The sequence below is a fragment of the Trachurus trachurus genome (genome assembly GCF_905171665.1).
Source record: "Trachurus trachurus genome assembly, chromosome: 16".
Lineage (NCBI taxonomy): Eukaryota > Metazoa > Chordata > Actinopteri > Carangiformes > Carangidae > Trachurus > Trachurus trachurus.
Window position 1 is genome coordinate 16,530,815 of NC_139902.1, and position 12,821 is coordinate 16,543,635.

The 12,821-nt window shown below is 37.5% G+C and overlaps 1 protein-coding gene across 1 annotated transcript in view; it reads right to left on the reverse strand.

The window, feature by feature from the left end:
* Positions 1-676: 676 nt before the first annotated feature.
* LOC310999732 (uncharacterized protein) overlaps positions 677-12,821 on the reverse strand; it is a gene marked incomplete at its 3' end in the record, with an annotated part of 28,923 nt that continues 16,778 nt past the window's right edge. The window contains exons 49-82 of the mRNA XM_083990288.1: positions 12,445-12,568; positions 12,149-12,326; positions 10,495-10,697; positions 10,244-10,402; positions 9,993-10,160; positions 9,710-9,904; positions 9,319-9,465; positions 9,088-9,211; positions 8,420-8,491; positions 8,103-8,315; positions 7,800-7,917; positions 7,526-7,596; positions 7,270-7,409; positions 6,939-7,154; positions 6,787-6,838; positions 6,590-6,679; positions 6,294-6,497; positions 5,692-5,767; positions 4,986-5,310; positions 4,774-4,869; positions 4,152-4,314; positions 3,798-3,991; positions 3,428-3,583; positions 3,276-3,335; positions 3,098-3,188; positions 2,889-3,018; positions 2,687-2,777; positions 1,926-2,000; positions 1,734-1,836; positions 1,545-1,634; positions 1,336-1,440; positions 1,146-1,229; positions 894-1,026; positions 677-818 (exon numbers count right to left, since the gene is read on the reverse strand). Coding sequence (XP_083846414.1) covers positions 677-818; positions 894-1,026; positions 1,146-1,229; positions 1,336-1,440; positions 1,545-1,634; positions 1,734-1,836; positions 1,926-2,000; positions 2,687-2,777; positions 2,889-3,018; positions 3,098-3,188; positions 3,276-3,335; positions 3,428-3,583; positions 3,798-3,991; positions 4,152-4,314; positions 4,774-4,869; positions 4,986-5,310; positions 5,692-5,767; positions 6,294-6,497; positions 6,590-6,679; positions 6,787-6,838; positions 6,939-7,154; positions 7,270-7,409; positions 7,526-7,596; positions 7,800-7,917; positions 8,103-8,315; positions 8,420-8,491; positions 9,088-9,211; positions 9,319-9,465; positions 9,710-9,904; positions 9,993-10,160; positions 10,244-10,402; positions 10,495-10,697; positions 12,149-12,326; positions 12,445-12,568 — 4,588 coding nt within the window. The remainder of the gene's footprint in view (positions 819-893; positions 1,027-1,145; positions 1,230-1,335; positions 1,441-1,544; positions 1,635-1,733; positions 1,837-1,925; positions 2,001-2,686; positions 2,778-2,888; positions 3,019-3,097; positions 3,189-3,275; positions 3,336-3,427; positions 3,584-3,797; positions 3,992-4,151; positions 4,315-4,773; positions 4,870-4,985; positions 5,311-5,691; positions 5,768-6,293; positions 6,498-6,589; positions 6,680-6,786; positions 6,839-6,938; positions 7,155-7,269; positions 7,410-7,525; positions 7,597-7,799; positions 7,918-8,102; positions 8,316-8,419; positions 8,492-9,087; positions 9,212-9,318; positions 9,466-9,709; positions 9,905-9,992; positions 10,161-10,243; positions 10,403-10,494; positions 10,698-12,148; positions 12,327-12,444; positions 12,569-12,821) is intronic.

Sequence of the window (12,821 nt, forward strand, 5' to 3'; positions counted from 1 at the left end):
TGAAAGACCTAGGACATTTGTGGATGCACTCTATTTGTGGAAATGTTGAATGTCATTTCAAATCATTCTCTCAACATGTATGCTTTAACCAGCAACATATACGTACTGTATAAGGGCAGCATTCAGAGGGTGGATCCACCTCTTTAGGTGAGAAATAAAGTTTCAATGATTTGTTAATCAATCTGATTGTTTGATCTGACCATTTTAAATAGACTGATGATTTACCATGGATAAATTAAATTATAATAATATAATATAATATAATAGTTGAACAAAAAATACACATAGAATGGTACTTCTTTACAGAAATATGGTTTTCTTTATTTATCAGATCTAACATGTCATCATGCAATACATGATGGACATATAAAACAAAAAAAAACAAAAAAAAATTAAGAATTACAGTTAATGGCTATATGTTACATGCTATAATATCAAATATAAACATCATGATATTATGTATAGCATATATCATAAAGTAATATGAACATCACATTACATGATATAAATTCATTTTTTATTGGGTTTCAGTACCTATGGATGTTTTCTTTTATTATACTTTCATGACTCTGATGACCAATTCAGAGCAGTAAGAAAAGAGTTGTCAACATCCACGCTGACTGTGCATCTCTCTCTTGATAACTGAGACTTGTTACAGATTTGTTTGACAACTGTTTCACTGTTTGCAGCTATCTACCTTGTACTCATTTATGAATTCAATAAACTCTCTGCAGGCCCGTTGATGGGCAGTTTTTCGACACTCTTCTTTAGAAGGCTTTTTTTCAACCCAGGTGTTTGATTCCAACAGGTACTGCATCCTACATAAAGAGGGGGAGAGTGAACAAAATGAGGATCAATCAGTGTCATGTCATTGTGCCATTGATTATACTCACATTCCATTTGGGTCAGTTGTCGTGCCATCTTTGCCCATGATGAGATACTGCTTTCCCAAATCTAACTGTTCTTTACAACTACGCCTCTTAACGATGACTCGAACAGAATTTTCCTTCACGTGTATATCTCCATCTGGTGAACAGATGACGGTCAATGTGTTGATCAAAGTTCCTCCCAGTTTAAATGTAATGGGACAAAACCATTTGAAGGTCAGGGTTACATCATCAGGTTTCTGGTCAGAGTGTACTTACGATATCTGAGTACATCCCTTACAGTTGTGTTGTATAGCACAAAGTTGGTTTTGTAAGATTCACTGAGAACTTCAACAATGTATGCTGAAATAAGACAAAAATCAACCAATTAAACCAATCAACCCTTTATCTGAAATGAGTCAAGTTGATAACGGATACTTCATCATAGTGTGTGGTGTGCAGTACTGACCGTAATCTACTGTAGGGAAGAAGCAAGCATGTTCTACACGGTTATTCTTTGTCAGTGCTTTATTTCTCCCTGATTTAAATGTCCATTTTAGTTTATGACAGGGTCCTAAAGATGAAGAAGGCAAAATTGTACTTATTTGTTCAAACCTTAAGGATAAAACTTAATTCACAGGCATTTGTCAGTTCAGGTCGCAGAGTTATATGACTTACTTTCTGCACATTGGCACACATCCTCTGAACACAGTCTAGAGACCATCCGGCTTCTTTGGGGGGCAGAGTAGAACACAGTGCACTTGCGGTCTACAAAGAAAGTTCTGTAAGCTCGTGTGTTCTCTGTAAATTATACAAAAATCTCATCTTTTTCCTAACAAATTGAAAATAGAGAAGCAAAAAGCTTACCTGGTTCATAATAGTCATAAAACACAGCTGGAGCCGGCTGCAGGAGGCCGATGGGCACTTTCTGTTTAGCATCAAAACTAATACATTCCTTTGGCTTAAAATGCTAAAAAAAAAAAAAAAAAAAAGGGAAGAGGTCTTTTAGTATTCAAAATGAAAAAAAAAAATCTTAATGTAAATATATCTAATTTTTACCTCATTGAAGTAGATCACCACCCTTCCATGAGAAACTTCATAATGGGAAATGTATTGCTCAGGCACTTTTGTTAGCTGAGAGGAGAAAGAAATCAAACATTTTGGTATTACTTTAGAGGGAAAGACCCTTCCTCTTACCTTTTTTCTTTGTCAAATGCATTTTCATGGAATGGAATAGTTGCCAGTGTTTTGAGTTCTAGTGCAAAGCAAGTGGAGAGCATTGCATTGGTTCTGAACATGTCTTTCATTCAATCTTTAATCTGTTACGATCCCATAAGTTTATGTCTTTTTTCTGTCAGTTTGGCAACACCTGTAAATACAGCAACACACATGAAATTTGGCTGCTATTGCTGTGATTAAGAAACCAGTCAGATGTGTAAACCAGATGAATCAGAAAATATGCTCAAAAAACATAACCTATGAACCTCTATTATGCCACTCTTTGATTCATACAGCTGACCTTTGGCTGTGGGGTAATAGTACAGGTGGGCACTAATACAAAAGTTAAATGGTGGAAATTGTCTCTAACACTTCACTTTCCCATTTTCCCTGTGCACAACAACCACCCCACGTCAGATAACCCAAACTAGCCCTGTAAGTGTTTCCGCAATGTAATGATAGTGGAGAGTTTCATGTCCATTCAAACCACACTCCCAGGCCCAACTGCCAATCACCACAGCTAATTTTACAGAGAACATGTCAAAAATGTGTCTCACTGAGGTTGACAGTGGTTAAGATGAGGAGGAGAGAGACATACTAACCCTGTTCAGGTCCTCAATTACAGCCTCAAATCCACTCAGTAGTGTGATGTCAGCAATGCCCATTCCTGTGAGGTTGTTGTCTGGGTTATGGCTGCGCACGCACGCACGCACGCACACCAGAGAGATGCAAATCAAAATTCATGACGTTTTCCCTTCACATGTCATTGAGGCTTACAAAGGTGATGAGTCTTATGTAACTAACCTGACACAGACTGTGTAGGTGACAGTGTCGTCTGCAATTGCATTGTTACCCAGATCTCTTCTGCTTCTTGTGTGAGCGTCCTCATTAACATCGTCGTCATCATAGTAATCATACGTGTCTATGACCTTATCTAAAGAGACAGAGTTTGATGTGACAGTCTGGCTTCTATCAGCAATACCTATAGGTGACTGTCAGTGATAAAAACTCACCGGTGTACTTTACTTTTCCCTCCACTGTGACACTGAGGGACAGATCAGCACATCTCTCCTTGGGTTCCAGTACATGGTAAGCCTTAACAACCTTTGAGGGAGGGGGGTGATTTTTCATAAATGAATTCATTCATTTCTGTGCATGTTCAGCACATGAACAGAAATGAATGAAACTTACTTTTAGTTTGGCTTCTCCTTCTCCTGACAACTTCACATCAATGTTGTTCCCAGAGAATTTCTGAGACAGACACAACAAAAAAATAAATACTTTCAGAATGAGGTTAAATATCTAAGTGTTTCTAAATGTACTATTGAAATGCTTTACGGTACCTTCAGGTCTATTTCCACCTTTTCTTTGTTTGCCAGTGCCAGTGTTGCAATGTCATTCCTCCCCAAGACTCTGAACTCTGCTGATAGATTTGCTGTAGGATTGTTGGACCTCTTTAGATCATACTCTGCAAGAGCTTCCAGTGCCATGACAGTATCCTTGACACAAACAACATGAATATTATGGTAACAAATCTACTCTGAAGGAAGTGCATGCACATCTAATCCGGAGACCAGTGTGCTAAACCTTTTGTCTTATTCACAACATATGTACTCTTCATCTTCATTTGGACTACACTGCATGGTATGGGTAAGTATACAGGGGCCAAGTCCAAACAATTACTGCATTAAGTAATTATGATCTCGCATTCACCTGTGTCGATCGGAAAGTTCCAAAATAGTTTTCTTGGGAGATTAACCAGCAGGCTGCTTTGTCTGCCCACTGGGTCTGATTTAGTGCCACTGCAGTTAGAAGGACATAGGCTGTTGTCTCTACTGTGATGGCATCTGTCCTCTCTTGATTATTCATTCTGGTATCAGTTGTCCACAGATAACATCCATCCTTTCCTGTCAATAGAGAAAAAAAACATATACGTATAAGAAAAATATCACAACTCAAACAACAGCACTTGCTGACAGTCTGTGGATTTTATAAAGTCAGCCCCTTTCTCACAGTTTATTCAATCCGTATATCTTGACATACATACAAACATACATACATACATACGTTCTGTAGCCATTGCTTGAAGTCTTGTCCAGACAGCTGAAGGGTCAGTTCGCTCAGGCTGGCAGACTAAGAGACAGTATGCTGTAATGGCAACAGCATAGGGATGCCAAAGCTCCTCCAGGTTTGACATCAGATACGTGGTTGAGTTTGAAATACTTGCTTTCTGGAAAAGGGTAGTGCAAAGGCATTCATTTCATATCACTGGCAAATGGTGCTCTAACTACAGCTCATATTAAATTACATTGAAAACTACAACAATAACAAGGCCATACTGCAAAGCTGGACTAGCACACAACAGCATTTAGGGCTAAATTCTCAAGCTAACACACTAAAATGCAGATGTGTGGATCTTCAGCAGGTAGCCTATATTTGTTTCCCTTATTTTAGAAAGTTAGTGTACTATAATTTGCTAAAAACAGAATGAAATGTAATTAGTTCAGCAGGAATTTGGTCATAAACCAACATTTTTACAGAAGTTTAATGTCCATCATAGTAGCACTAGATAAGAAAAAATGCATTTACCCCAACTTGAATCCATAAAACTGCAAAACAATTTATTCCACAATGTGGCAGTGGGCAAGCAATCCCAGCTTCAGGACATTACATCTTTAAATCATCTCACCACATCATCTTGTGCTTCATTTTGCAGGAATTGAAGGGACTTCTGCAGCGCAAGAGTTACAAAAGCTGTCATGGATGCCTCCCGATCTTTGCCTTTCTAGATATAATATACATAGAAAATTTCAGGCAACTCATGCATTCAAATAACTGCTGCTTACAGTTTATCTTTATCGACGTATGTGTATTTGTATATTCGGTGTAAGGTAGGGTTACCAGGACATATCTGTGTAACACAGGATGTGGGTCACTGAATGAGCCGTCAATATTCTGTACTGACAGCAAGTAATTGACTGTGTGTCTGATCTCATCTGCTGATGTTTGGGTCAGCTGATGCTGTGCCAGCAATGAAAAAACTTTCAACACAAAGGCAGTCAGCCTGAGGACAAGGGGAAAGAAAAATGATTGAGCAAAGTGGATGGAAGGGGAAATGGATTCCTTATGTGAGATATGTGACCAACTTAAACCATACATTTTCTGTTTGATAGTAAAAACATAGAATATCAAATAAAATATGGGAGCAGCTGAAAGAGACACAAGCCTGTACATAGCCTACTATAAAACAAGTTTGAACGTATAATAACAAAATCTGTGTGATGGCTCCCAATAACATCAGTGGCATTAAAATAATGTGAAGTAATTTGCTTTGGCCTAATAATACATGAATTGTCACAACAATGTCTGTCCAATTGTTTGTACAATACTGATGAATCTTTAACAACAAAAAAGACAAACGCTAACCCATTTAAATATGAGTCTCAGTTTACAGTCTCTTGTAAAATCTAAAACCTAAAAGGACGCCCATACTGTATCTGTAATTTATTGTTGTCCAAAGACTTTTGATGCAGGTTTCAACATATACAGTACACAAATGACTACCTCAGATCAAAAATAAATAATGCAAAATGAAACAAATACTTACCAAACACTAGACTTGTCTGAACGCCATGGTTGATAAGGTTCATTAGGTTCCTTGAAACCTAGAACCCTTACATAACCTGACAAAGAGATAAGTCTTTGTTTAAAACTCTGTCTATTAGCCTTGTACTGTAGAGGGCACGACGTTCATCACATCCCATGGTAGAGTTCTCAACTGTGACCACTCTGCCATGTGATGACCAAGAATCTGGCTCTAGTATTTAGCTGGGAATGTGTTCAGTTTGTGGGTTGACAATACTACAGTGGTACAAGGGTGGTGTAGGTGTCAGGTACAAATTTCATGGCAATCTGGTCAACTGTTGCCATGACGCATGGTGTGTTGAGAGTGTGAGAGAAACCTGGATTAATGTTGTGTGAATTTATTTACAGAAAAAAGGTATGGACATATTTTTAAATGAATGAATGTGTTTATTTCGGTACATTTAAAGGCACCGAAAGAGTGTAGGTAGAAGCTAGGCTTATCTACACCTATACCCATTTTATGATACTCATCACAAAAAAAGCAAAAACAAAAGCAAAAAGAATAATGATTATCATTATGATTATGAATATGAAATTATTGAATTTTTGACGTTGTGTTTGTACCTTTCTCAATTTTATCAAGTGCGTCTTTTTTGGCATCTGGTGGCAGGTTAATCCATTGCTTACTCAGGTCAAAATAGCGGAGGGCTGCAGCTGTAGAAGCGAGTTTTGACATTGTCTGTTCACAACATCCTGTAGGCAACTTAATCAGACTTGCAGCCCTCTCAGGAGACAGAAGGTTCACGGCTTGTGAACCAAATCCACTCTCTGTCAGGTGAGAACATTAAACAGGTAAGATACTTTAATTTACAAAGATGTGTGAGTTGTACGTATGTATGTCTGTGTCTAACAGTACAAACCTTCCACTGAAATGAAGATATTGGAGGTGGAGCCTGGGATTATTTCATCTGGTAAAGTTCCATCAATAGTCAAAGTCCTTAGGCCCGTCCCTTTTACAACAAAGAGAAGTAAACAGATTTAAGCAAATGTATTGGGAAAAAAATGATGATTTATCAGGTATCACTAATTAAAACTGATCAGCACTGCAATAACTCACCGTCTAATTTAATCATATGGGTTTTCTCATGCCTTTGTTCTAATCCTTCTGCCTACAACATTAGAAAACAGGAAGCCAAATTACAGCGCATCACATGCCATGTTGGTATATTTACTATATAAGACCATGCAGGGATAAAGTAATATACTTACCAATACATTCAGAGTCTTTTGAATTGCATCTATGCCATACTCATTCTCTATGTCAAAGACACGTATTTTGATGGGAATTGGGCCAGTTACCATGGGGACAGCAGAAAAAGTGACAAACTGGGAGGAACGTGGTTTCACATCAATGTTAACATAACTTGAAGTGGTCGCTGAGCCAGGAGAGCAGAGTCCTTCAACTTGTTCCATATTAACTGCCAGCTATGAAATGCAGGTGGTGAGATGAGTCATGAGTCGCACGTCAGACCATAGGTCACACAAATCACATTATCATTACTGATTTGATTGTTATGAGAAATTATGTTTCTATACCTACCGTTAGGTTTGTGTCTCCATAGTTGTAGATAACAGGTGAAATAGATATTTGCTCATATTTTCTTACTGAGTAAGGCAGTCTCAGAGACACAAAGGTTTTCTTAAATGCTTTAACCTCAGATGGTTTCACTACACAGAGACCTGAATGAAACATACAGTCAGTTGCAGTTCAATAATAAGTTGCAGATCAATAATAATGCAGTTATATCTTTGGTCAAATATCCAAGATGTATTTTTGAAGTTGGATAATGTTATACCACTTGTTTTAGATAATGTGATGACCTGGATTTCCCATGTGGTGATGGAATCAGGTAGAAGCAAAGGAACACTGAAAGAGTTTTTCAAGTTAAAGTAAATCAATGGCTGTGAAATGCATCTGATAAATGTGTATAGTTTACACTGTAGACTGCAGAAATAGCCCACATGGTAAGAAATGTAAAACTATGGTTGCAGTGGTTGTAATTAACACATTTAGATATTTAAAATAACAAATAAAAAGCATTAAAACTCTTTTGAAAGTCCACCTCTTACCTCAGTTTGCCATGTGCATCCAATTCTTTGAATGAAAAGCTTGGAGGGAAAAGATGTCTAATCTTCTTTTGACGAGTGGTATCCAAAAAGAATTCTTCAATATCAATTGCTGTTGCAGCTAAAAAGACAGAATACAGTATATATATATATATATATATATATATATATATATATATATATATATATATATATAAATAAAACAGTGATACCATGCTATGGCTATCGAATGTAACCTAACATTAAAATGTAACACAATGTTAAACTGTAAAAATATGTAATGTCCTCGTGATAATTTCATCTCACTCCGGCCAAGTCCTTTCAGGGCATCCTCTTGTATCTTTCTTTGTCTCAGACGCTCTCCTGCAATGCAACATTGTAAAAATGCATCTGTGCAAGCTTCATTTTGTTGCACAAGAGAGACTCTCTCCGCTCTTTCCTGACATGTTAGTGCCATAGGGATCAGAGTTAACCCATCAGCACAACAATCTTTAAGTATTTCATCTGAAAAATTAGACTCTAAAAGGAAGAAAACGAAAAGACACATTTTTAATGAAATAGTGCTTTCAAAAGTGTCTTATATTGTCACAGATCAAAGTTGTGGTCCTCGAATGCTGTCTTACTTAACGTCATCATTTCCTGTTGAAGGTCCATAGAGCGTCTTTTTCGTCCAAATTGTGAATTACAGTGAAAACCTAGAAAAGTAGTTCAGTGTACATAAAAACGTGTAAGACAAGTAAGTGGTTTGCATGGTGTTATGAAAACATTAATCTAGCTAATTCAGTGATTTTCTGCATTAGTGGTTACAGACTGGTCACAAATGGTAGTGGTGCTTTCGTCTCACAGCCAGACACAATGCATCCATAGATCTTAAGCAACAATTAGATTATCCAGTGAAGTGACTACAGTATATCACAAAACCATTGAAGTGATTTTTTTTCCTATACTTAATTGGGACCTTTCATGCAATACGTCCTTAAGTGGTGGTAATTGTTGCTACTTATTTAGTATCTCATTTAACATTGATGTTTTTAACCTATTTTATGCTGATCTGTACTTTAACACACTCATTCTCTTTCTTTGTTGCAAAACTGTGCTGTTCCTTGCAAATGAAGATTATTATTATTATTATTATTATTATTATTATTATTATTATAATAATTTTATATTATTATTATATTATTATTAGTTAGTTAGTTAGTTCAGTTGAAATTTGCATGATCGGTGCATTAAATGTAAGAAAATGAAAGGACATGTCGATTATTTTGATGAAAACATATTTTTGTCATACCCTGCCTCCACTCTGACTGGGAATGAGACACAAAAGACAGGCCAGCATCTCTTATTACAGATTCTGAGTCACGACCTCCACCATATGTGCAGCCAAGGTCGTATGACTGCATTGCAGAAAACACCTGAGAAGAAGGAACAAGAGTTTAGATTTGCTCTGTTCTAACATGTGGATGTCTTTTTATTATTATTTTGGATTTTAGAGAGAGAAAGCATGAAAGCAGAGTGTTACCTGTTTGTCTGTGAGTTTATTATCAGCTTTGAGACCGTAGAAGGCCTTGTCCACAGCAAGCAAAGCCACTTTGGTTGTCTCTTCATCTATATCAAATTCTAGCGTGGGCATGTCTTCTCCAGGTACAGAGGATCCTTTTTGTCTTATCTAAATTGAAGTTGAGATGTAGAGGATTTTACATGCAGTCATCTATTATCAGAGTTAATTCTAAATGTACACATACGCTACACATATAAACACAAAGGATGTGATCAAGAAAGCAGCCTGAATGGAATAATATACTTTCCATTCCTGACGACCATCTAATGCCAGAAAAAATTGACTGTGCTAAAGCTCTGTCAGTCCACTCTCTCTCACTCTGCCCATGCTGCACTCTACTCTGTTTACCCACCTTGACCTTTATCTCACATTCGTCCCTGACGTCCACCCACACTGAGTCTGCAACAATCTTATCATTCTGGTTGTAGAAGTAGGCAATCAGACGGAAGGATGGGACCATATCAGCTGTTATCGGCAGGTTGTATTTAAGTGAACTACCACTAATATTGAGTGATTCCTTTTTTATTATGACCCCACGGCTCAGGACCTACAACAGAGACAATCAAAAAATATATGATTATGACAAAGCTCCTTCTCAAAATGCATTTTTGTATATTTAATCTTATATGGTTCACCATGTAGTATATTTTTCCATTACTTGGACCATTTTTGGTGTGGTATGTGACTGTAAATGACTCCTTCACAGAGTACACCTTGTTGGTAATACTTATATAAAGGTAGCTGCCGCTTGGAGATGGCGCACGTCTAATTCTTTTCACCTGCTCCAGGCCTTCTGCAGTCACCTTTCAGAGACAGAGGTGGAAACAGTTAAAACTGAACAAACATAAATGTGAGCAAACCTTCAGTCCAGGTTGGAGATACTAACATTAACTTTAATACCAAACGTAGCGTCAATATTAAAGGTATAAAACACTGCCCCCTCCTGGTCAGTAACGCCTTGGAACGATCTCTCTCCAGATCGTGGTACATCAATGTTTACTGGCACATCAGCTGCTGGAGAGCCATCTGGGAGACGCATGATCACCTAGAACAACATACACAATGTTTTACATAAAAATACAAAACAATATCAGTCTTCTACTCAGCTGTGTATCCATCTGTTAGTTTTGAACATACCACCACATCAAGTGGAAATCCATATACAAAGTATGAGCGAGTTCGAGAGAGATCCATGGTGTATTTGTTTGAGAGGACAGGAAGATAAACTTCTGCTTCTTGCATTTCACCACCTGGGACACAACAACAACAACCACAACGAATAATAATTAATAAACAGCTTTGTGCATATATCAGTGTATGACAGGACCATTTTTGATCTGCTGAAAAATGTCATTAGATGTTATATATTTAATGAGTATATTTTGTAGTTTTAGGGAATTTTTTTTTCAAAGATTTCAATTTAATAGATTTCACAATATTTAGCCTATACCCTCTACAGCAGGGCTGCCCAATTTGGGGCCGATCATTTTTAATTTTTAAAATTATTATTATTTATGGTGCAGTCGCCCTTGCCGGGAGCTTTGGAACTTTCTCCAGAGCTTTGGAACTGGGGAGGGGAGGCTGGTTGGCTGTGCGGCCCAGCACAGGACACTCGTGTGTGGGTGAGAGGAGCAGTGAGACTGGGCTGGTACCGGCAACGGCAACAAATTCACATTCACACTACTCTGCTTCTCCAGGGACGACGAAGACAAACTTCTCATCCAGAGTACCAGTACAAGTAACTTTGCTTTGCAGTGAAACACAATAATCAATAGTGATTTCAAAATTACTTTGTTTGAGTGTCTAAAGGCATATTTAATTTAATGCAGTGCAGTTTTGGCCCACGACCCTCCACCCCAATTCTTTTTTGGTCCTTCACTGAGAAGAATTTGGGCACCCCTGCTCTAAAGTATTTCAACATCCTTGAAGTTTATAAGAAGTTGTATAGCTACAAACTGCTGTTTCTTAACACTTTTGTTGTCCTTGTAAGCGTCTTTGGGTCACTGAAAAGCGCTATATAAATTAAATGAATTATTATTATTATTATTATTTACTTCTCTTATAGTGTTAAATTGCAACATAGTGTCCTGGAGATTCATAACAAGAAACTGAAACTATATCTGTTTCCAAGAACTCCAAACAAGAGTAAACATTTTGTACAACCACCAACTCTTTTACAAGAATTATAAAATGTATTCATTCTATGCCATAAAGAGATAATAATTATATTTTCATTTAAATAGATGTTACATATATCTTTTATAAATATAACACTCATATTATTAAAGCAGAAGTAAGTGGTCCGGTCGTTTTCGCTAATGCTGCGTTCCAGGCAGGCTTTTGAAATCGTAAATTACAGCTTCAAGTCACAACTTACGACTTTGTAGCGTTTCAGGCAACCCACTCGTGTTTTTCCGACCTGTTTTACCGGTGAAAGTCACTATAACGGCCACTCGTAACTTCCGACCGGTGAACTCGTACCAGATCGAACTGGTACCACTTCACGGTCGGAAAAATACGAGTTTCCTTGAACGCACCATAACAGTCCTCGTCCCTACGTCACCACATTCACGGCGTCCCTTGGCTGCACACACAGCCCTGCATGCCGTTCTCTCTCCTCATTGGATAAAAACTGTAGGATACGATAAATGTTTTCTCTTCGGCTCAGAGCAGAGCAGAGGGACTGGGAGACCTGTGTTTCCGTCCAAACACTCTATGTAAGTGATTGCTGTCGGAAGATATAACTATTTAAGACTTATATTAACACAAATATATCACTTACTTCTGCTTTAATTCAGTTTTGTCTCTCTGGGATACTGTGTCTTACTTTGTATGTTGGTGACAAACACTCTCATATAGAGTTGTGCTTCCTTTTGCCGTAAATCAAAGAGGGTTTGATTCATCTCCTTTTGGAGTTGATCACTTATCTTTGCTATAGACTGAGAAACCTCTGCAGTTCCATCCTGGGTCTGCAAGAAAAAGCAGAAATTGTTGGGTCTGATGTAATGAAACACACAAGAGATGCAATATGTGACAGCCAGTATCAGATCTTGAAATGAGCTGCATTTTACTCTTTAGTTTCCTCACCGAGCCGGTCAGCTCCAGCCCCCTGATGAAGACAGGCTTTATTTTTTGAACATGGGGTCTGCTTTTTTCTACCATTCCAAACTGACAGTGGTAAGCCCCTTTAACTTTCTCACCATATGAATACCTAGATGGAAAAATAAATTGAATTACTTTTGTTTCAGTGATGTTAGAACAAGAATTCTATAAAGGATATATCAATAAGTATAAAAAGGAATTATGAAAAATAGGCTTGAAACGAGTAGCCCAACTTAATGGGCAACATTAGTCTACTGTAGATCATATGGACTCAGCATTAAGCATTATTCAAATATTGAAACATTCTTTTAAATCTTTGTATTAACTGATTCAAATTACTTCACACTATATTTCTTCAGCTC